Source organism: Rattus norvegicus, chromosome 10 (assembly GCF_036323735.1).
Source record: "Rattus norvegicus strain BN/NHsdMcwi chromosome 10, GRCr8, whole genome shotgun sequence".
Lineage (NCBI taxonomy): Eukaryota > Metazoa > Chordata > Mammalia > Rodentia > Muridae > Rattus > Rattus norvegicus.
In genome coordinates, this window is record NC_086028.1 from 103772684 (window position 1) to 103796850 (window position 24167).

General features: G+C 54.0%; 1 protein-coding gene across 1 annotated transcript in view; it reads right to left on the reverse strand.

Moving 5' to 3' along the window:
* Dnah17 (dynein, axonemal, heavy chain 17) overlaps positions 1 to 24167 on the reverse strand; it is a 113977-nt gene that overhangs the window by 24651 nt on the left and 65159 nt on the right. The window contains exons 51-64 of the mRNA XM_039087512.2: positions 23150 to 23311; positions 22595 to 22759; positions 22091 to 22282; positions 16315 to 16581; positions 14415 to 14576; positions 12869 to 13102; positions 11770 to 11934; positions 9237 to 9332; positions 8936 to 9153; positions 7170 to 7377; positions 6831 to 6946; positions 3695 to 3887; positions 2417 to 2652; positions 1514 to 1636 (exon numbers count right to left, since the gene is read on the reverse strand). Of these exons, the coding sequence (XP_038943440.1) occupies positions 1514 to 1636; positions 2417 to 2652; positions 3695 to 3887; positions 6831 to 6946; positions 7170 to 7377; positions 8936 to 9153; positions 9237 to 9332; positions 11770 to 11934; positions 12869 to 13102; positions 14415 to 14576; positions 16315 to 16581; positions 22091 to 22282; positions 22595 to 22759; positions 23150 to 23311 (2537 nt within the window). The remainder of the gene's footprint in view (positions 1 to 1513; positions 1637 to 2416; positions 2653 to 3694; positions 3888 to 6830; positions 6947 to 7169; positions 7378 to 8935; positions 9154 to 9236; positions 9333 to 11769; positions 11935 to 12868; positions 13103 to 14414; positions 14577 to 16314; positions 16582 to 22090; positions 22283 to 22594; positions 22760 to 23149; positions 23312 to 24167) is intronic.

Sequence of the window (24167 nt, forward strand, 5' to 3'; positions counted from 1 at the left end):
GCAACTGTGCTGACAGCTACGGAAACGCTCACTGATAGCGTTCTGTGCGATTAACATGGGGGAGGGGCAAAAGGAGGCCCAGTGGGTAAAGGCTTTCTGCCAAGTTTGGTACCCTGGATTTGATCCCTGGGACTCACGAGGTAGGAGGAGACGGCCAACACCCGTACGCTGACCTCTGACCTACGGTCCTGGGGCACACACATGCCCACATGGACACAAGCAACATGAATAAGCGCATGCAAAAGTATTGTGGAAAGTGAGAAGGGAGGCTGCACCCTCCCGAGCTGCTGGCAGCTAATGGCTACTCAGGAACGGGGTCACATTCTTCAGTAGTGTGGTCACTGCTCTGTTACCCCGTGCCCTGGTTAATGGCCCCACACCCATGCTCAAGCAAGCAACCCTAATTAAACTCAGTGGGCCATTAAAACAAAGGGGGCACAGTGGGGCTGGAGAAACAGCTCAGCAGTTAAGAGCACTTGCGCTCTTCCAGAGGACCCAGGTTCAGTTCCCAGCACCCACACCATGGCTCAGAAGTGTCTGTAACTTTAGTTACAGTGTCGTCCTCTTCTGGCCTTCACAGGTACTAGGCACACACATGGTGCACAGACATGCATGCAGACAAAACATCCATCTGTATGTGTGTGTATGTATGTGTGTATGTGTGTGTGTATGTATGTGTGTATGTATGTATGTGTGTATGTGTATGTATGTGTGTTATGTGTATGTATATGTGTGTATGTATGTGTGTATGTGTATGTGTGTGTATGTATGTGTGTATGTATGTATGTATGTATGTGTGTGTATGTGTGTATGTGTGTATGTGTGTATGTGTGTATGTGTGTGTATGTGTGTATGTATGGTTATGTGTATGTATGTGTGTATGTATGTATGTGTGTGTGTGTGTATGTGTATGTATGGTTATGTGTATGTGTGTGTGTATGTATGTGTGTATGTATGTATGTATGTGTGTATGTATGGTTATGTGTATGTGTGTGTGTATGTGTGTATGTATGTGTGTATGTGTGTATGTATGGTTATGTGTATGTATGTGTGTATATGTATGTGTGTGTATGTGTGTATGTATGTGTGTATGTGTATGTTTGTGTGTGTATGTGTGTGTGTATGTGTGTATGTGTGTATATGTATGTGTATGTGAATACACACACACATTGACAGTAGAAGAACATGTTGGGAAGGAAAAGCTTCAAAGGGAGTCGGACGAGATGGAGGTAAGATGGAAAATATGAATTGTGAAGGATATTTTTAAGAAGAACTGTGAGCCTCAAGATTTTGAAATGAAGGAAGGAGAGAGGCCAGGCTCTGTGAGGGACCTACACAGTCATCCCTCGTCCCTGGGGTGGAGCTGGCCTTTCTAGTCCCCTGGGGCACTTGGGTCCCTTCTGCCCTCTCAGCATTTAGTGAGGGGAGGCCCTTCCCTGCTCCCCTGAGCTGGTGCTGACCTGGGGGGGTTCATTTTGGGTGGGGCTGGGGCAGAGTGGGCGTGGCTTCTCACCTCCCCTTTTTGATGGTGTTCCGGCCTAGCAATGGATCGAGCACGGGGTCTACAGTCTCGCCAATGTTCTCGATGAGTAAGGTGTCACCTTCTGAGATGGCCTGCTCAATGATGTCCAGGTAGCTGGGCACAGAATAGAGATAGGGCATGGCTTTGGGGGGCATGGGAAGCAAGGCAAGCCCTAAGAGGTGGCAGCCCTGGCCCTGAGGAAGAAGGAAGGATGTGTCCAGGAAGCCCACCCAGGAGTCAAGACCAATTTCTCCCTTCCCAGTCATCTGTGGGCCTACAGGTTGGGGGTTGGGACCTATGGCTAGGATCCTGGGTGACAGTGGGAGGCGAGGGTGGGAGGGTTCTCCGGCCTGGGAGCCAAATGTTCTCCCTGCTCTGTGTGGGCCTGTTCTAGGGTGCCAGGAAGCTGCCTGGCAGCCCCTGTCATCCCCGCGCTGATGGCTCTCATTTCTCTTGTGGGACCAGAAAGCAAATCACACATGAGGTGAGGGACCAGCCTGGAGCCCCACAGTGGGACAATGGCCAAAGGGCCTGGGTCTAGTTGCTCTTCCCTGTGGAGCTGAGAAAGGGGGCTGACTTGATTCTTTGCTGCTGGACCAGCATTTATGTTTACAGACCCACTAGTCAGCTCAGGGCTCAACCTGTGTGGGCAAGCAAGCCTGGGCTGCTTCCTAGCGCCCCCGCCCCCATACTCACATGCAGGGGTACATGGGATACATGTGTGCGCACACAGCACTGGCCAGTGCCGGCTGCACCCTGGGCCCCCAGCTACCTAATAAACACAGGAGGCCCAAGGAACTGCCATCTACCTCAATCGTGGGGCCTGAGGGATACGTATACACAGAGACCCCGATAGCCTCGCCACCTCCTAGCCCTGCCCGGCACCAGCCGCACCTCTTCTGCCCCAGACGGATGGCCTTTAGTTCACTGCCGTATTTGTTTTTGATCCACTTGATGCCTTGAAGCTGGGCATCCACAATCAGCGGCCAGCGCTCCGTGTTGCATAAGATGGTGGCATTCTCAGTGGACATGCGGTCGCTGGGCAGACCCTGGTTGTTCCAGGTGGCCACGTCTGCATCATCGGTCAGCAGAGTCAAGGGATCCAGGCCTTCCGTGATGGGGATCGGAACCTGTGAGGGAGGGAACCTTTCTTTCCGTGTCTGTCCATCTGTCTGTCCATGTTTATCTGTTTCTCTGTGTGTCCCCGTCCAACTGTTCATCCATTCGTCCATCTGTCCATTGTCCATCCATGCCTGTCTGTCTGTCTCTTTCTTGTGTGGTGTGTGTCCCCATTCATCTGTTGATCCATTTGTCCATCTGTCCGTCTGTCCATCTGTGTGTGTGTGTGTGTGTGTGTGTGCCCTGGGGATCAGACTTAGATCTTTAGGCTTGGCAGCAAGTTGCCTTACCCACTGAGCCATCCTGCCAACCCTCTGCCTTACTCTTTTTAAAATTTGCCTTTATTTATGTGTGTAGTGCTTTGCCTGCTTGTCTGTGTGCGCAAGTCTGTGCGTCTCTTGGAGGACAGACAGAAGAGGGCATCAGATTCCCTGGAATTGGAGCTACGGGTAGGTTGTGGGCCTCCAGGTGGGTGCTGGGAACCAAACCCAGGTCCTGTGCAAGAGGACCCTTAACCGCGGAGCGGCAGCCCTTAACCGCGGAGCGGCAGCCCTTAACCGCGGAGCCGTCTCTCTGGACACACTCTGGCTTCTGCTGAAGCTGGGGCTCACTCATTCGGTGAGTCTGGATGGCCAGAAAGCCCCAGAAATCCTGCCTTCACCCTCACACCCCAGCACCTGGGGTCACAGGGTACACGCTGCGTGCCTGGCTTTTTATTAACCCACGGGTGCTAGGGATCCAGACTCAGGTCCCCACGTCTCCGCGACCAACACTTCACAGACTGAGCCAGCTCCCTACGGGTTCACATTGCGTCCGGGTCCTGACGTGCGTCTGGGCCACGCAAGCTGACGACCGAGCTTGCGGAGGAGCCTTCAGTTGATGTCAGCCCCAGCAGATAAGGCTGCGGGAGCCCCAGCGAGGGCGCCGCGTGGGCTGCGTATCTGCCCAGCGGGGTTGCCCCTCCGTGCGAGGGCGCCGCGTGGGCTGCGTATCTGCCCAGCGGGGTTGCCCCTCCGTCTCCCCGAGTCCTAACCACTGCAGCGTGCCTCTTACCTTTAAGTTATTGACGTAAGGGATCCAGAATTTCTCCATCAGCTCGTTCCGGTACTTCTTGGTGAAGTAGCCCACGTAGGAAACAAAGGCAGAGATGAGCAGCACATCCCCGCACAGGGTAACGCCCTGGCTCCGGAAGTTCTCCACCGACTCGGCCCAGCGCACGTTTTCTGAAGCCAGTCCTCCCACAAGTCTGCCAAGGGAACAAGGAACAAGGGGGAGGTGCCTGGGTGAGCTAGATAGTACAGGGATGGTCTGAGAGCGGGCCGGTGGGCCGGTCTATGTGGCCCGCCAGCCCGCAGACAAACTGTCACGTGGACTTGTATGGATAGCAAGGTGACCTGAGACGTCTGGTGCCCATACCGGGTCTCCAAATGCTCGCCTGACATGGTGGCTGAGCAGTATCTCTGGAGGGAATTCATAGGAAACAAAAAAGCAGCACGTGGGGCTGGGGATTTAGCTCAGTGGTAGAGCGCTTGCCTAGGAAGCGCAAGGCCCTGGGTTCGGTCCCCAGCTCCGAAAAAAAAGAACCAGAAAAAAAAAAAAAAAAAGCAGCACGTGTTGGTGACACCTGGGGATGCTGCGCCTGCCCTTGTGCCCTGGCCAGGTCACCTGTACGTACGTCCCTTCACTGCACGGATGCGCCTGTGCTCCGCTGGCACGCTCAGCTGGCAGGCAGGGGCATCTGTAGGACAGTGTGGCATCATGGGACCGCTGGCTCTGTAGGAGTTCCAGCCTGTGTGTGGAACTTCCTAGGCCACCAACTGGAAGACTGGTACCCAGTCCTGAATGGTACCCCGCGGGTCTGAAAGTGGGGCCCTGGGGTTAGTACTTCGTGTAGGTGCTGTGCCCGGTGGCCTTGTTTTCAGGCAGCCCAGAGGCTGCTCTGGTTTTCTTAACTGATGCAGTCACCTCCCTCAGACGGATGGGGGTGGGGCATCTGTGCCACCAGCTAAGGTAGCCTGGGACCTTTCCAGAGTCCCCGAATCGTGCCGACCACTGAGTAAATCAAGGGCTCTCAGGCCCCAGGATGGGAGACGATAAGAAAACAGGTGTTCGTTGAGTGGAACTGCCACTTGAACTCCAGCGTTAGAGACTGGATCTAATGCTTCAATTCAGTCGGGAATCTGCATGTCCAAACTGATAAAGGTCCTTGTCCCCAATTGGCTTTTGATCTATGCCAGTGGCCAATGGCTGGGTAAAGGGAGACAGGGCGGGACCCTTAGAGTTCTGAGAGCTAGAAAGGAGAGAGAATCACCATGACTCGGTGCAGGGTCAGGAGGGGAGAGACGATGAGATTTGGCGATGAGATTTGGAGCTGCAGAGAGAAGATCATCCGAAATGAAGGTGAAAGGGAACCGGCCCCTGGAAGGGCTACCAAGAAGCAGCCCTTGGACAGCCAAGACCAGTGGACATCACAGAAGGTAAGAGGGCAGCAAAATTAAAAGTTGGTTCAGATGGTGTTGAGCCAGGAGTACTGGAGGGAGAAATAGGCTAGCCATGGGAGGATTACAGTGGCCCAGCCTTTGAGTAGCCAAAGCATTTCAAAAATAAGCTAACGTGTGTGTGTGTGTGTGTGTGTGTGTGTGTGTGTGCGCGCTCGCATGTGTACATATGTGTGCGCCTATGTATTTGCGTGTGTGTATGTGTGTGTATTGTGCGTATTTTTGTATGTGTGCATGTGTGTGTGTGCATGTATGTATGTGTGTTCATGTGTGTATGTATGTGTGCATGCAGGCATGTGTGGTGTGTATGTGTTTGCATGTGTGTAGTGTATGTATATGTGTGCATGTGTGTGATGTGTGTGTGTGTGTGTGTGTGTGTGCGTCTTTCATTGGAAGATCCAGAAGAGTTCCTCAGTGGCTGGAAGCCCGTGACTTGCCAGGAGCATAAAGCAGGGCAGCCAAACTCCAGAACTGTGCTGTCCCACCTTGGAGGCTGTGAGCCCTGTGTGCTGACTATAGGCCTTGGGGGCGGCAGGCCTGTATAGGTGCATTTTTGTTATAAAATACACACTGGGGCCAGGGCTGGTGGGCACACACTTGTAACCCCAGCATTTGGGAAGAAGGCTCGGGAGGATCACTGCAAGTTCAAGGCTAGCCTCGGCTCCAGAGCAAGAACATCTCAAAGGCCGAAACAGCGGAGGTGTGGCTGTGGCTCAGTCAGTAGGAAGGTGGCCCAGCGCACACAAGGTCAGGGGTTCGATTCCCAGCACTGAGGAAATCAGGTATGGTGGTACCTGCCTGTCATACCAGCACTTGGGGAGTGGAGGCTGGGGGATCAGAAACATAGGAAGTTTGAGGCTAGCTTGGGTTTCCAGAGCTTGGAGCAACAAGGCAACTTTGTGGTGGTTCTCGGCTGATCACATGTGGGTGTGATAATGGTTTAGATACCTGGAGCTGCACACCCGTGGGCCATATTTGACTCCTGGGACCAGCACTACCCTGCAGTCCAAACCCATGACAGTGCACGATGCCGAATTTGAGCGTGCACAGACTGTAGAATGCCAGTCTGGAAGAAACACCCCACCTGTCCCGAGCACGGCAAGTTCCTTTCTTGTCGGTGACACACACATCAACACCTACTTACAGAGGACCAGGGGTTGTAGCGGGCTAGCGAAGTCCTGACTGTGTGTGTTGTTAACATGGGCACCCGTCACGGCCATGCCACTGACTAATGCCGCTCGGGAGGAGTAATGCCTTTCCAGGTGAGGCTCAGCACTGGTCATTTGTGAATAATGGCAGCGCGTGCAGAGCCCGTACACCTCAGCTTTCTGTGCCTCTCCCTGCATAGCTATGGCTGGGATGGACGCTAATTCTACTGAGTTGGATTCTGGTGCTTCATCCACAAAGACCTAGACATCACTCCCGGAGGACATTGGTCCACGTGCTGCCTGAGAGCAAGGGATTCTGGACAGTTCTCTGGGCAGGCCTAGGTTCCTGGGAAGTCTGCCTTCTTCGAAGAGGGTCCCTTTATAGGGCTGGGAAACAGGAGGCGTGGCCATGGTGAGGGGCCGGCTACCTATTAATCAGTGAGATCACCCTGTTGGAGGCGTGGTCACGGCGAGCCCCCGCCCACCGTCAGCTAATAAGATTACCCTGTAAGAGGCCTGGGCCATGGAGAGGGCCCCGCCTACCTGTTAGCCAATGAGATCACCCTGTTGGTGGCATCCGCCTCCTGCTGACACTTGATTTTCTCAGCTGTTGCTTTCTCAAACGCGGAGGTGAGGTTGTTCAGGTTGGCATTGAGTTCCTGAAAAATCAAGTTGGAGCGATTTTCCCAGCTCCTAGAAGCTCAGGGCCTCAAGGCCCTGCATTTCCCCAACCCATAATCCCCCCTGGCTTGCTCTATGGTGCCTTCCTGTTCATATCATTTACTAATCGGTGACCTCGGGCTGTGCCAGGGTGTTTTAAGCAGAAACATCGATTGGCGGGGAGTGGCGTCTCACAGGGCCTCCTGGTTGGCGAGCACTTACAGCAATCTTGTTTTTGATCCGGGACAGTTTGTCCTGTGCTTCAGCCAGCTCTGCATTGGCCTCCTCCAGGGCTTGCCTTTTGGGCGCCACATCGCAGTAGACCTCATAGAAGCGCACGATGTTGATGCACCAGGAGCACAGGCCCGCGGCAGCTGTGGACTTGGAGCGAATGAACTCAGGGTCAAATGTGGGGTTGCCTTGATACGGCCTGGGAGGAAAGAAAGCACAGGTGCTGAGCAGAGCCATGACAGGACACGCCCTGGTCCCCGCGTCACATGGCTGGCTCTGCATCTCAGGCTATGTAATGGCAGCAGCACTGGGAGATACTATTTCTTTTCTTTTTTTTAAAGATTTATTCATGTTAATGTATGTGAGTACACTGTCGCTGTCTTCAGACACACCAGAAGAGGACATTGACTTCCATTACAGATGGTTGTGAGCCACCATGTGGTTGCTGGGAATTGAACTCAGGACCTCTGGAAGAACAGTCAGTGTTCCTAACCACTGAGCCCTCTTCTTTCTTTTTTGGCGAGTGTATGTGTGTACTCGTGTGCATACGGGCACTTGTATACATGTGTGTGTGTGTGTGTGTGTGTGTGTGTGTGTGTGTGTGTTTTGAGACAGGGTTTCTCTGTGTAACCCCTGTGGTCGTGGAACCTTTTCTGAAGACCAGGCTGGCCTCAGACTCAGATCTGCCTGCTTCTGGGATTAAAGGTGTGCACGCCATGTCCAACCTTAAAATGTTATCACGTTTTAATTGTTGAAAATGTTGTTTCATTTTATTTGTGCATACGTGCGTGTTCTTTGTGCGTGTTCCTGCAGTGCCCACGGAGAACAGACGGAGGAGGAGGGACAAGCCGTGGGAGTCATTTCTCTCCTTCTACCATAGCACGTGAGTCCTGGAGATAGAACTCAGGCGGTCAGGCACAGTGTCGGGCACCTACTGAGCCATTTCATCGGCCCCAACACCGCACTTTTCCTGTGCCCTAAATTATCCCATGGTGATCAGATAGTTTTAGTATTTGAACTGTCTCCTTCAAAAAACAGGGGTTGGAGAGACTGAAGTCACAGGGGTGTGGCCTTCTTTTCTTTTCTTTCTTTTTTTTTTTTTTGGTTCTTTTTTTTTTGGAGCTGGGGACTGAACCCCAGAGCCTTGCGCTTCCTAGGTAAGCGCTCTACCACTGAACTAAATCCCCAGCCCCGTGGCCTTCTTTTCTAATCAGGGACAAGTGACTCGTGATGAAGGGTTGCCAGAGGGCACAAGGCAAGAAGGCAAGGGCACCAGTCCTGGAGTGCTCACAAAAATGGGAGTGCCTTGCAAATGTCATCAGGGTCCCCAGGATTCTGTCTCAGGTTCCACTGCTGTCCCCTAGAGAGGCCCTCACAGTGGGCGCACACAGCAGCAGCTCAGTGAGCGAGTACTTGAGGTGCGGTGAAGCCGGTGCCTGTATCTGTGACAGCAACATGCGCCGGTCCATCCTGTGGTTGTGGTCATGTGTGTCATGTGTGTGTGTGAGGCCAGCTGCTCTTTGGGCAAGGCTGACCTCTCCCTGTTCCTGTGGCTCTAGGGTGTCCCCTGTTCAGCTGTATATGGGAGAAGCTGTGGTTTAAATGGGCAGCTGCAGGTCTGCCTGTCCCAGCTCCCCTCCAGTGGGGGAGGCCGAGGTGGCAGGGCTCCTGGGACAGAGGCCACCCTTTTGCCTTGCTCATCCCACCGAGCAGCTGTAGGAGGGAGAAGAGCCGGCAAGCCCCGCCCTGCTGCTTACTTGAAGGCCTTTAGGCAGGCTTCCGGGATGTGTTCCTTGTCGAACCTCTTCAGCGAGTCGAGGAATGTGTCCACCTTGCCCATCATGATCTTGGCAGCCTTCCAGCTCTTGTCCTTGGGGATCTTGCCCCCAGGCGCCGTCAGGATCATGACAGCGGCTGTGACGTTGACCACGGCATCTGGTGGGGATCCGAAGGACTTCAGCTCTGTCAGGTTGTTCTACGGGGACGAGCACAGAACTGTCACCCCCGAACGCCACGTGGCCATCCCAGCCCCTTTTCTCTCCACTTCCTGTGTGTCACCTTGTTCAGGGTATCCAGGGCCTCTTGTGCGGCCAAGAGGGCTGGTTCTGCCTTGGCCAGGTCTGTTTCACAGGCTTTCTGTTTCTCAGTAACGTTCTAGAAGGGAGACAAACAAGAAAGTTCAGTGTAGGCCTGTCCAAACATCCATGACATATCCACCCATCTATCCATCCATCCATCCATCCATTCACCCACCCTCCTACCCACCTATCCATCTACCTACACATCCACCCACCCATCCACCCTCTCACCCACCCACCCATCTATCCATCTACCCACCTACTCATCCATCCATCCATCCATCCACCCACTTACCCATTCATCCACCCACCCACCTAGCCACCTATTCATACACCCACCCATCCACCCTCTTACCCACCCATCATCCACCCATCCATCTATCCATCTACCCACCTACTCATCCATCCATCCACTCACCCATCCACCCACCTACCCATCCATCCGTTCATCCACCCACCCATTCATCTACCCATCATCCATCTATCCACTCACCCACCTATCCATTCATCTACCCACCCACCCATCTGAGAAGGGCAGGTAGGAGGATGGGGTGAATGAGGTGAATTCTCCTTGTAGCTACAGCCAAGCCCCACTGCTTCTGAGTTCCTCCCACTGGACACCATGTTGTCTTCGTTGGATACCCCGATCACTAGTGTCTGTGGTGTGCTCACTCATGAAGACCAGCCTCCTTTGCCTTGTCTATTTGGCCCTTGCCTCTTGCCCTCAGATGAGACTAAGCATGTGCTAAGGGACTTGGGGTGCTCGGTTGGGATTGGGTCCCTCTATCAGCTCTAGCTCCAGGGGCTGAAAGGAAAGTCCAGCCTTTCTCTCTCCCCTTTCACTTTGAGATCACATGGTATGATCCTTTCAAAACCAGATTTCAGAACAAGTCACCTGCCATTCACGTGAGTATTCATTCACTCATACATGCAAATGCTAATTCATTCATGAACAGGAGCACTCACTCGCTCACTCACCCATCCAGTCAGTCAGTCAGTCACTTACTCACCCACCCACTCAGTCAGTCAGTCAGTCAGTCAGTCAGTCAGTCAGTCAGTCAGTCACTTACTCACCCACCCAGTCAATCAGTCAGTCAGTCAGTCAGTCAGTCAGTCAGTCAGTCGGTCACTCGCTCGCTTGCTCACTCACTCATTGGGGCGGGCATTCCTTTGTTTGCTTGGTTGGAAAGGACCCTTAGCCTTCTTGCAAAGTTCAGAGGTCAGGTCAGAGTGACTGGGTGTCTTTGCACAGGAGCAGCATCTGGGTGACAGGAGAGCAGTCACTGGGCCCCAAGTGTGTTGTTGGGCTCTAGGGGAGGACAGGGGACAGTCTTTTCTCCCTGAGGATGGGGCATAGCTAAGGGGAGGGAACACAGAAAGCAAAGATCAGCAGAGGTGGTGGGGTAATCTCTAGCTTCTTCCGGAAGCACCCTGCGTGGATGGAGGGCTGGGTGGGGGATGTGGGCTGGGTAGGGGATGTGCGGGGACGTTAACCATTGCTTTGATGTCATCAGGAAATGGTCACAAGGTCTTTGTTTGGCCTGTGATCCTGTGTCACCTGCTAAAGACCCTGGAAAATGTAAGGCCCACCCTGAGACTCAGTTTCTCTATCTGCCTCACAGGCTTTCGGTTCTGCAGGTTAAAAGGGGACTGGGGACCCAGCTCCTGGCCACCTAAGCCTGGATCTCCTCCCTGCTCAGCTCTAGGTGGGAACTATTCAGGTCCTATCTAGCTGACTCAGAGAAGAGACTAGAGAGTGTGCCCAGAGTGTGAAGGCTTGCTTACTGAATGGGTGCCGGCTGCCAACTCCAGACAGAGGGGCAGTTAACTGTGGGGACTTAATTGATCCCCCGTTGGGATATGGGCCCAAGGACATTACCCTGAGCCAACTGTCTCTGTGTGGAGATTTGCCCTTGTGGTGGAGGAAGGGGTGGAAGTCACAGCATACGGGCTGGTGATTAGGGGGTGTCCCCTTGGCCCTCACGCACTCACAGAACCAAGCACCCCATTAACATGCAAAGGGAAGCCAGGCCTGGTGACACAGATCTGTACTCCCCACTACTTGAGAGGCTGAGGCACGGAGGGTTGCAAGTTTGAGGCCAGCGTGGGCAGCCTGGTGAGATTCTGCATCAGAACTCTAAGTCAGAAGAGGGTTGGGGATGTGACTTCATGGTTCAGCGCTTCCTGGCTAGCGTGTGTGAAGTACTAGGCTCAATCTTCAGCTCCCCCAAAACCAGAACAACACAGCAATGCTAATGGCCAATCGAGTGAGGTGTTGGGGTCAGGCTGGGCTGCAGTGGAGATACTGCAGTGGAGGGCTTTCCTCTGTGAGGACCTTGGCTGTCTTGGGCATTCTCTACGAATCCTCTTTTTAGAATCCAGCCTGCAGTAGGGGATGGCCTTCTTTCCTGGGGTGCTCCGGGTTGGGCAGTTTGTCCTGGTACAGATGTCCCAGCCTGAGTCCTGCCTGAGGGTAGCACCTGAGCCCTCAGAGGGAGGCGCACGAGACCTACCTTATTGATGACCTCCACCTTGATCTCCTCCTCGTCGGCAATGGCCTTCTCCTTGCTAACCTTCTCAGTCTCCACGCCCACCACCTGGATCAGTTTGTCTGCGTTTTCGTTCTTCTGCTTCAGCTCGGCCTCCTGAACCGCCAGCTTGGCCTTTAGGTCATCCACCTAGGGAGGGGGGAGCCGGGAGGCTGCAGAAGCCGAGGATGCTAGCATGGGCCGCTTTGCCCGTGGGTTGGTGGCAACCTCGGACTCAGGAGAACAGCCTTGGTGGCTCCAAACTCCTAGGGGTTCTTTCTGGAGTCTATTTCAATACATCAGAGGAGGGGTTGGGGATTTAGCTCAGTGGTAGAGCGCTTGCCTAGGAAGCGCAAGGCCCTGGGTTCGGTCCCCGGCTCCGAAAAAAAAAAAAGAACCAAAAAAAAAAAATACATCAGAGGACATCTTGGAATGAGCATTTACATGAAACTGCATAGCTGAGACATATCCCTGGCGTGCTAGGAGTCAAGGTGACCAGATTAAAAGATGTCAACTGAATTTGGGTGGCAAGGGTACACCAGGGTACATCTGAGCACTTGGGGGTGGGTGGGTTGGCAGAGGCAGGGAGACTGCCCCAAGTTCAAAGCTATCTTGGTCTATATGGTGAGTTCCAGGCTAGCCTGGTCTACATGGAGAGCTCCAGGCTAGCCTGGTCTATATGGTGAGCTCCAGGCCAGGCAGGATCACACAGTGTGACCTTATGAAAGGGACCTCATGAAAGGGAGCCTATAAGTAGGCTGCACCCAGTATGAACAGCATACAGCAACAGCTGCATCTTCCTGGGTGCCTTGGCCTTGAGAAGCACATTTCCCTGGACACAGGCTCGATGCACTCACGGGGGGTGCCCATTTTGGTGGTGATGTCATCAAAGTGTGCCACACCTGTGGCTTTGACAGAACATCTCAGTCTCCCAGATGCTGGAGTCAGGCTCATTCCGCTGTGAGAGATGTCCAGCCCTGTGTACGACTGCGCCCTGTGTGTGACTGTCCCCCCTTTCCCCCCCGGGAAGCCCTGCTCCTGTGAGAAGGTTCTACAGCAGCCACCCAGGCCCCGGGGCTCCTACCTGAGAGGCCGTACTCTGCAGCTTCATGAGGCCATTCTCTAGCCGCTCAATCTTGGCGACCAGCTCCATCCTCTTCTTGGCCAGCAGGTTCTGGTAGAGTTTGATCTGCTCCAGGAAGGTCTTGGGCGTGGTGTAGTTGTAGCGCCTCTCTGTCGCCAGGTACGTCTTGGACATCTCATTGACTGTGGTGTGCACGTAGGACATGAAGAGGCTGATGGAGGTCTTCACTTCAGGCTGCAAGGCAGGAGAGATGGCGTGGGCCGGGCTGGCCATCTCTGGGTCAGCGCAACACATTGTGGAGGGCCCAGGAGAAGAGGGACCACTGTGGGCCCCAGCAGACTCACTCAATCCCTGGATGCGAGCTGAACCAAGGCCTGTCCTGCCTCAAGTGTCAAGAGGTGCATGCGGGAGAGGGGCTGAGGAGATGGCTCAGTGGATAAAGTGCGTTGCACATGTGAGGGGCTGAGTTAGAACCCAGAACACATGTGAAAAAATGTCCGGTGTGGTGGTGTATGCTTGTAGTCCCAGGCCTGGGGAGCTGGAGACCTCCCTGGGGCTGGCTGTCCAGCCAGTCTCTATATAGTCAGCACCTTCCAGGGCAGGGAGAGACCTTTTCTCAAACGAAGTAGATTGTGTTCCTGAAGATGGTACCCAGGTAGTCCTCTGGTTTATACATGTATGCATGCATGCGCATGCGTGTGCGCATGCGCGTGCTCGCACGAACACACACACACACACACACACACACACACACACACACACACACAGAGGCTTTTAAAAATGTCTCAGTGGGTAAAGTTAATTGCTACCAAGACTGAAAACCTGAATTCAATCCCTTGGGGCCCACCCTCAAGTTTCCTCTGATCTTCATAAACTGCAGCGTGGCATGTGTGTGCCACCCCCAACCCCCCCCCGCCACGCACACACACACACAAAGCAAATAATTTTTTTTTTTTAAAGAGAAAGAACTAAGAAGCGATGCAGGAGAGCAACACCCCTGGAGCTGGGCGGAGTGTCAGGGTTTATTCTGGTGCCTGGGACCCAGCAGAGCCCTATCACCTGACCCACGTGTGCACACATTCCCATGCATCCGCATGCTTGTACACCCAGAAAGTGCAGAGCTGAGGTTTCGGGGACTTTTTGTTGTTCTTATTTGAGACACTACCTCATGTAGCCCAGGCTGGCCTCAGACTTTTTGCCTAGCTGAGGCTGGGCCCTGAACTAACACCCCCCACAATCCCTCACCACCCTTCTCCATCTCACTAGAGAACATGCTGCATCGGCAGGCATCATCAGGCATTTCCTCTGCTGGAACCCTGGGCTTGGTGACTCTGACATCTGCCGTCCTCCCTGGGGATAAGCCCTTGGGGCTTCTGCCCCCTCCCTCCCTCCCCCTAGTGGTCCAAGCACCTCTGTTTCAATCTTGGTTAATTTGCAACCATGCTCACCCATGCTCACAGCCCTGGCTAGCACCCTTGGCCATTCCTGCTTAGAAGGACACCTGTGTTAGGGGCTGAAGCCCCAATCTGGGCTCGCGCTGCCTCACCTGGATGCCCTGTGTCTCCTGCAGGAAGCGTGCGCTGACAGACACCAGAGCGTCTTCTGGCCACTCATGGAACCAGTCGATGGCTGTGCAGTTGACCACGGCAGGGAACTTCCGGGCTCGCACACGCAGGACAGAGCCCACGGGGGAGAAACACAGGATCACCTGGAGGTGGGAGGAAGCAAATGCATGTGGGGGATGCTGAGGTGAGGTGAGGTCTGTTGTTTTTGGCAGACGGCTTCTTAGGAAGCACAGTGCTCTCCAGGCCTCAGTGTTATAGGGGGCACCTCTGCAGAGGGGTGCAAGGCACAGCTAAGTCCCTCAGGGTCACCTCTGCAGAGTGGCAGGAGGCACGGCTTGGTACCAGCGTTCAGATGCACAGTTCTAACTAGTGCTGTGAAATGCAGGATAGCTCCATGTCTGGCTGGGTGAGGACAGGGTGGGGAATGGGTCTCGCACCAGGCAGATGAGGCTTGACGACTGGAAGCGGGGTGGTGGCTGTGATTTCAGCTGGACATTGACCGTCTCCCTCAGGCCCAGAAGGCCAATCTCCAGACAGGGCACCAGCTTCCTGGGCCTCCCTGCTATGGAGAAATGCCCGGGGCTCTCCTGATGGATGGTGACATTGCTTCTCATAGACCCAGCCTCCCCTCGCTCACTCTGGCCCTTTCTTTCAGGGCACGGGGTCTGGCTGCATGGAAGGGGCGGCCGTGTGGATCAGCAGAATAGCTTGGCTGCCCCCTCTCTCTAGAGATGGTATGGTAGACTTGGCTGCCAAGGCCTTACAGGCAGTGGGGAGCAGGCAGTAGCCATCAGGAGCTCAAGTCCCACAAACAACTTCTGTCGACAGGACCCTTGTGAGCCAGGGAGAGGGACACAGAGGGGACAGGGGACGCTGCCTTATTGCATCAGCAGGGAACACGTGACCGCAGAATCTCAGCGTGGCAGAGGGGCTGGCTTATGGATGTGTGTATACGACGTGTGTGTGCGTGCGTGTGTGTGTGTGTGTGTGTGTGTGTGTGTGTGTGATGTCAAAGGACAACTTTGCAGAGCAGGTCCTTTCCTTCCACTTCACGTGGGTTCTAAGAGTTGAAACTCAGGTCATCGGGCCCATGTGACAAGTTGTTTTTTTTTTTTTTTTTTTTTACCCACCCTAGCCATCTGGCTGCCCCTGAAGGTGTGCTCTGTAATTTATAAAAATTATTATCTATGAGAGATTCTGAGACACACATACACAGAGAGAGATGGAGACAGAGAGACAGGCAGAGACGGACAGAGAGACAGGAAGAGAGACAGAGGGAATGAGTGACAGTGGCAGAAGAAAGGTTTGGTTTGGGTGCCCTGGAGCTGAGTTATGGTTGCGAGTCACCTGATATGCAGGATAGAAATGTAACTCAAGTCTTCTGGAAGAAGAGCAAGTGCATTTAACTGCTCTCTCTCTCTCTCTCTCTCTCTCCCTCTCTCCCTCTCTCTCTGTTTACACTTAATATGTGTACCTATATATAAGGCTTCTTCCAGCCTGGAGATGCCTCTGACAGCTCTATGGAAAGAACTCCAGGCTCCTTGGCTGCCCCCGACCCTCCCTTCATTGCCAATGCCCTCCCTCTCTTCTTTTTTAAATATATATATATATATATATATGATTTATTTATTCTATTTATATGAGTACACTGCAGCTATCTTGAGAAACACCAGAAGAGAGAGCATCAGTTCCCACTACAGATGGTTGTGAGCCACCATGTGGTTGCTGGGAATTGAACTCAGGACCTCTGGAAGAGCAGTCAGTGCTCTTAACCGCTGAGCCGTCTCTCCAGCCCCCCGGATGATCTGGGAACCAAATGGTCCCAACTCTAGGGAGAGAGACCCAGGCTACTGGAGGAAGAGAGCTGAGCCCCAGGGCTACCTTGAGCTGCTTCCGCACTTTCTCAATGAAGAATTTCCAGCATGCCTCTCGGGTGTCGGTCATACCGAGAGACTTCACCTGTGGCCGCATGGAGGAGATGATATTTTCAAGGTCGTCGTCCCCAAACAAGCCTGGGATTTCCCCCGAGGCTAGCAAGTCGTTGATCAGCACCAGGAACTGCTCCTCAGCCACCTGGGAGTCTGTCATCAGGAATACTGAGGGCACGTTCTTCACCGCGGACTTGATGTACTGGGCAGCCAGGTCCATCTGGATCCAACAAAGACAGTGGAGTCCATACCCTCCTCTGGGACATCCTCATACTCACTTAGCCAGGACACATGCGGGGCACCCAAGTCTACGGAAGAGGCCCGAACACGGAAGCCTCTTGGAGGGGGAACACGGCCACACTCCCGGCAGCCATCAGCCCAGTTGCCTGGTTAAGAACAGATGGGTCTGTCCTGGGCGTAAGGTCATCAATCCTCAGAAAGGAAGAAGGCAGGCTTGTGGTATGGGCACAAACCTGAGGACATCACACTTCAAACAGTCAGACACTAGAGCACTAGAGGACAGACACACACACACACACACAATCAGAGAGAGAGAGAGAGAGAGAGAGAGAGAGAGAGAGAGAGAGACCGACCATTTGCTTGAGGTCCCTAAAGCTGTCACATACACAGAGAAGGAAGGGGGAAGGGCAGGCAGGGTAGGTGCCAGGGCTGAGAAAGGGGAGGGGGAGTTTCAACTTCAAGGCTTTTTTTGTTGTTATATCATTGCGTTTTTAAGTGTGTGTGTGTGTGTGTGTGTGTGTGTGTGTGTGTCTGTCCTCTAGTGCTCTAGTGTCTGACTGTTTGAAGTGTGTGTGTGTGCGCGCACGCGCGCGTGCTTGCCGCAGTACATATGTGGAAGTTAGAGCTCAGCTTGTGGGAACCGCTCCTCTCTTTCTACCACGGTGGGCTCCAGGAACTAACGAATGTAGGAGAACTGGGCCATCTCTCCCGCTGTGCTGGGTTTGATGTAATGTATCATGCAGCCCAGGCTGGCCCTGAGCTGGGAAAGCTTGTATAGCTGAGGCTGAACTTAAATTCATGATTTTTTTTCCCACCTTCACCTCCCAAGTGCTGGGGTTGCAGGTGTGTGCCAAGTCTGGCTAACTTTTTAAGACCATGAGGCTTCTGGAGATAGACACACAGACACACAGACACACACGAAGACACACACACACACACAGAGGGGTCAAGGGAAGTCTCCTAACACGGAAACTCTGAAAGAGACCCCAAATGAAACAAATCCCCACTCACGTTCCAGGACTGAACCCTGGGAAGAGTGACCAGTCCCCAGAGTGGCCCAATCATGGCATTCTCCTTCTACACTCCTGGGAGGGTTTAAAGAAGTAACTGCACCTTCGCCAGTGGCCTTTCCCAGCTCTCTTTGGGGACACTAGCCCTGCCACATGGTGCCAAGCCTCAGCTGCTCTCCATGGGCCCCTTCATGCTGTCAAAACCAGCATCACCTGGGTGCCTCTTATACGTTAACCAAGTTTGGCCGCCAGCGTGAGATGCAGCTGTGGCCGGCCCACGTTGAACCACAGCTTGTGTTGCTCAGGAATCACCCCCAGAAAATTTCACCTCAGTGATGCTGGCTTAGTTACAGCCAGTTCTCCAGCCTCTGCAGACCAGTACTGATCGTCCCCACAAAGGTTTTACTTCAGAGGGGCTGGTCTCTCGTTAATCGTTAATCTGATTCTTTGCTGCCAGGTGACAGGCTGTTAGCTGTTAGCTCAAATTATCACACACAAACAGCTCTGGTAAAGTCTTTAAGGGACTCTCAGACTTCCCGCTGAAACGTTACAAGCCAGGCCTCGCCATCTCAGCATGCTTACCTTCCAGAGATGCCACAGACCAGCCAGCCCACTGATCTCTGCACACTCCGTGGCCTCTCCAGCCCAAAGTCCAAATGCCACCACGATCCTCACCAAGACACACAGGTCTGTCACAGTGATACCCCATGGCCTGGCACCAACTTCTAGGTCTAAGGTTTCTATGGCCGTAGTAAAACACCACGGACAAGAGCAACTTGGCTCAACGCCTTTAATCTCAGCACTTGGGAGGCAGAGGCAGGCAGATCTCTGTGAGTTCGAGGCCAGCCATGATCTGCATGAGAAGAACTTGTTTTTAAAAAGGTAAGAAAGGTTTTACTCTAGCTAATAGCTCTAAAAAGAAAGAGAGAAAGAAAGAATGAAAAAAAGAAAGAAAGAGAGAGAGAGAAAAGGCTAGGCCAACAGGAACTTAGGGCAGGAACTGAAGCAAATCCTTGGGTGGATGCCGCTCGCTGGATCACTCCTTGTGGTTTGCTCAGCCTCTCCTCTCTTCTCTTTCTCTCTTTCAAGATAGGGTCTCACTACATAGCCCTGGGACCCTGTAGACCAGATCGGCCTTGATCTCACAGAGATCTGCCTGCCAAGTGCTGGAACAAAAGGTGTGTACTGCCATGCCAGCCAGGCTCAGCACCAAGAGCCCCCATTGTAGGGAGGCACCGCCCCCCAGTGAGCTGGGCCCTCCTGCGTTGATCGTCAACCAAGAGCATCCGTCGAAGGCCAACCCAACTGAGCATTTTCCTCTCTCTGCCTTGTTGTGCTTAGGATGGAACCAGAGGCCCCGGGTTTGTACTCTGAGCTGTATGCAGTTTTGTTTTTGTTTTTTCATTGGGTCTCACTACAACCTGGAACCCTCTGGACTTCTGTCTCTTGCTGTAGAGAGAATTTTATCTCTGTGCACTGTGTAAAAACATTCACCTGTCCAAAAAAAAGAAAAAAGCCTACAGCCAATGGCCTAAGGCAGGAAATAGGAGGGAGGAGGGGACAGGGAGGAGGGGGGAGGAAGAGGGAAGATGGAGGAGGAAGATGGAGGACGGAGGAGGGAGAGGAATTCTGGGAAATACTCAGGTGAGGGAGATTGACCTCAAATGCTGGCAGAGATAGACTCATGGACCTGAGAAGGTAATCCAGCCACGTGGCATTCATAGAATAAACTGGATTATTGAGATATGAGCTACTTGGGGAGCAGAGCCTAGGTTATTGGCCTAAGCATCTATTTGTATAAAAGAAGTCTCAGGTGGTGACTTCGGGGAACTTATACACGGATGGGAAAGCCTGCAGTAGCATCTCGCCTTCTAAGCACCAGGGTTACAGCAGGATCACGGTTCATGCACCACACCAGGCCTAGTTTCTTTTTAGCAAGACCCAGGCTCTGTAATTCTCGGGAAGGTCTCACAGGTGTGGTGAGCTCCTCCAGTGCATAGGGGCCTGAGTCACTGAAGTCTACCGGTTTAGAGAAACTTCAAGCAGTGGTCAAAAGCAAGTCCCACGTTCTGTATTTTTGGGCAAGCTAATTGTTTTTTGAAAATGAGAGGAAAAGCTCCGAATTTGGATAAGCTGAGGCTGCCACAGGGGCAGAGCGCTCTCCATAGCCATGGCCTGGGGACCAGCCTCAGGGTAAAAGGGCCTGCTGTGACAGCCAGCTGGGGGTGGTGGGATCTGGGACACTGGTCTTATCTTTCAGAGCACCCAGCCCTGTGGTTCAGTGACAAGTGCCTGAATCCAGCATTCACCACCCCCCCAAAAGCAGCAAGAACAGTCACCATTTCCAGGCGACACTCCGGAAGCAGCCGCTAGCAGGGCTGCCGCCCCCCCACCCCCGCACACCCCCACACCTCCCGCAGACCGTGGGTCAGCCAGCTGAGATGAGTTTCCGGCAAGTGAGGGGTCTTTGAATCTGGGTCACTGGAGAAGGCAAGGGCCCTGCCAACTGAATGCTACGGCCAGTGGGGATGGGGAGACACTGCCAGGCAGCTCCCTCGTGGGAGAAACCTCCACACCTGTATCCTTTTGAGGATTCTGTCTCCCAGGTGCCCCTGGAGAATCCACCACAATCAAGAAAGACCACAGGGCATCTCCCTCCCCCAACCCCCCCCCCAGGCCTGCCCAGAACCACTTCATCGTGACCACATAGCCAGCTACACTGACCTAAAGCCTGACCCTGTCCCCTCATCTCTGCTGACTGGTGCCCTGTCCAGTGTCTTGTCCTGCACACCTGACATGCTGGACATGCATAGAATTGGTCCTTCCTCTGGCCCACTGTTACCCCCACCATCCCCCAGTCTCCACCTGGCTCTCACCCTCTGTGGTACTTCTAGACCACACGTGGACCACACTTACGGGTCCTGTCTCCCGTGTGCCTGCCATACCTTCCCCACTAGCTAGTGTCTGTCTGCAACCCTCTCTCGTCCACGACTCTTCTTCTAAAACATGTCAGACCTGCTCCTCTCTTTGCTCACACATCTATCTTACAACGGAGGCCAGTGATTTTCATGTGGTGCCCTAAGTGCTTCCAAGTAAACTCCTAAATCTTCTCCTTGCCTGTCTTTAGCCTCTGGTGGGTACCTGCCACTTCTAGGAGTCACCTTAAAGGACTGGTGGTACGGCACCAGGAACACCCGGGCACCCGGTCACCTCCACACCACAATGCTTAACTACTCCCCTCCTATGGCTTGGGAGTCCCCTCCCCAGCCTTTTCTCCTCTCTTAGCTTTGAGTGTGCAGACGGGGGAAGCTAGCCCTACCACGGGCGTGTGGGGTGACAGATTTCCAGACCACGGTTACGGCGCCACTGTGACTGACATCCATGAGTTAAAGGACTGGATGTCCACTATTGACTCTAAAGCAAAGCTCATCGGTAAAGTCCCCAAAGGGAAGCAGTACCAGCCGGCAGCTGGTGGAGAGGGCAGAAAACACGGGCTCTTGGGGGAAGTCTGGGGGAGGGTGTGTCCAAACAGCACTTGAATTGGACTGGTGATCCCACTGGAGACAAACACACACAGAAAGTTTGCTTCATGTGGGAGGCCCCGTCCCTTCATACTAGAATTTGAAGGCAGAGTTGACCACTCGTGCTATATGGGAAACGGAAGCTACCAGAAAGTACAGGAAATGGTCCAGAGGTCATGGTTCCCGGCCCACACTCCTGATCCTTGCAGACCTCACCAGTGTTTCCTTCCCCCTCAGATCCTCATCTGCACCCTGCATCCCAGGCAGTGAGGGCTATGTCCAAGCTCTAGGCCAGGGACTGCTGTATCTGCCGTAGGGAGCATCCTCTAGGGGGCTCCCTGGGCTGCTCTGGCATCACCCAGGCCCCACAGAGGCGGCTCCGGCACGGGCATAGACAGATATGACCGTGTAGTGCGCCCTGAATCAATTTCAGGTCTCTTCTCTTGCACTCTTGACAACTTGCTCTGGCTTAATAGTGCTTGACTGGCACGCGCTCCCTGTGAGACCCGCTTTCGGGAAGGAGAAATCAATGGCGGGGCTCAGCAGATGCCTGGGGCAGGGCAGATCCACTTCGCTAACGTGGACTCAGTCAGTTTGGGACTGAGCCGTCTGCGTTGGGATCTGGCATGAGGTGGGACGCACGCCTAGAAGTGGCTCTGAGTTTTTTGTTTTTTGTTTTTTTTTTTTGGTTCTTTTTTTCAGAGCTGGGGACCAAATCCAGGGCCTTGCGCTTCCTAGGTAAGCGCTCTAGGCTCTGAATTTTTTAACCTGGAGAGCTGGGGACAACTGCGTACACCCAGTGACCAAGGCTGGGATTTTATCACGCTACACTTCCTTGTGTGTGGTCTCCACTCTGCCCTCCTCTGCTGAGGTGCAACCTGAGGAGGGCACCAATGACGTCTCTCTTTAGGAAGGGGCGTGGTGGGCCTTTGCTCTGCCTCCCTGGGAGCCCCCTCACCTTGAGGTCTGGGATCGCATAGCCTTTCTTGAGTGTGATCTGGAAGACGTCCAGGGCGCTGATGTAGGCGGCTAGGCGGGACAGGCTCTGTTTTCCACTGCCACCCACGCCCACCAACAGGGCGTTTCCCCGAGGGGACTCCAGGATACGGTTGATCCTGCAGATGTGTGCCACGGCGTCCTCGAACAGCACCTGGGGAGGTCAGAGGGGTCACAGGTGCTATCTGCTCTGGAGAGCACAGGCCCTTGCCAGGGTCATGGGGTCACCCCTGTGGAGATCCCAGGTGCTCCATCAATGTCACATGACCAGTCACTTAGGCTCAGAGCAAGTCACTTGCCTGGCCCAACCCGGTGGGGAGCCCAGGCCTTAACCTATCCCTGGCAGGTGATAATGACATGTGGCCCTGGAGAGCCTGGTTTCAAATAATGGTTTTGTTTATAGGACTACACTTAGAACTGATTGTGTGTGAAGGAAACACCAGGGCAGTTTTGGGTGCCCACTCACCAGGTTCATGACCGCGTTGACTTCGTTGTAACTGTCCAGGACGTCTTTGAGAAGCTTGTTCAGGTGCGCCACGTCCGTGACGGGGAAGTACTTGGGGTCCCCGATCCCTTGTGTAAAGTGGCAGAAGATGTTGGGTTTGGCGAAGAGGTGCTCTTCCCCGAGGTCCTGGGCCAAGACAAAATGCTTGGCCTCTGGGCCACCGAGCACAGGCCGGTGGTCACCACACCTACTAAGCTGGTCCCATAAGGCCTTGTAGGAGGCCAGGCCATGTCTCTAATGACCCGAACCGTGACCGCGTCAACCCTCACGTCTCGTGGGACATTCCCCTCCTGTAGGGTGCGCATGTGGGGCGCATAGGGGATCCCACTGGGGATGTGACAGTAGGTGACAAGGACTGAGGCAGCTGCGCCCCACTACAGGCGGCGGGGGGTGGGGCAGGAGGTCACGCCCTCTGCACGGCCAATTCTCTCTCACTGCTCCCGCCACTACATGCTGGAGTCATTACATAGGTTTCCCTCTGCGGGTGCAGCAGGGGGACCTGATAGCTTAACTCACATCGAAGAATTTCTTGGTGGATGCCATGGTGACCCTGCGCAACGTCTCCTGGTCTTTCTCATCCACCATCTTGTCCCCGTACACCCGCTCAGCCTCGTGCAGCCAGAGGCGGACGATGTCCAGCGGGGTTCTCAGAATCTCTAACGTGGAGAACAAGATACCCTGCCCCAGACACACAATGCAGCGTCAGGGGCTCTGCCTGCACCGTGAAAGGGCAAGCCAGGGCAAGGCAAGCGTTGGTGTATGGCATACGGAAGTGACTATTTCTCTGGGGGAACTATTTAAGCTACTGTGAGACTTCTGCTTGGGGCCAGAGGAGCCGCCGACTGGGGAGGTCATACAGAGCTGAGAGGGTGTGTCTGTGTCCTCAGGGGCCGTGGAGTTTCCTCCAGGGGCAGGACTAGGGGTTCATTTTCTAATGGGGAGCATTGTAGAGAAGGGGCAGGGAGGTGAGTTGTGATTGGGTGCGTTTACGGGGATGTGGTCAGTGACTGAGGCTCAGGCAGAGCAGTGAGCAGTGTGGGCCCAGCCTGGGGAGGGTTGGGTCCTGGGCTAAGCTGACCCAGGCTAGTGGGCTTATGTTTGCCTGTACCGTCTGGGCCCTGGGACCACCGTGGTATGGATTGTATGTGTGGAGCTTGCACTCTGTGGGGAGACATGACCAGTAGAAGAGAGAACGGAGATGCTGCACTGCTCTGTGGGCTGAGCGGCAGGAGGGTGGGGTGACACGGGGCGCATCGGAGGCCTTTGCAGGGATCGGACATTTGAGCTGAGGGCTGGAGTGGGAAGGGACCAGCACAGTGTTAGGTGGAGGACAGGAGCTCTGATTTTTATGTGCTGTTGGGAGGAGACACTGAGTGTGTACACTGCCAAAACCAATGGCTGGCTCAGAGTAAGTGGCCATTAAACAGGAGGGAACATAGTGGCTGTCGTCACGTTTATGATCTTCAGCCTGTCACCACCGCCGCCACTACCACCACCACCACCATCACCACCACAGTGCCATCCTTACAAGTCA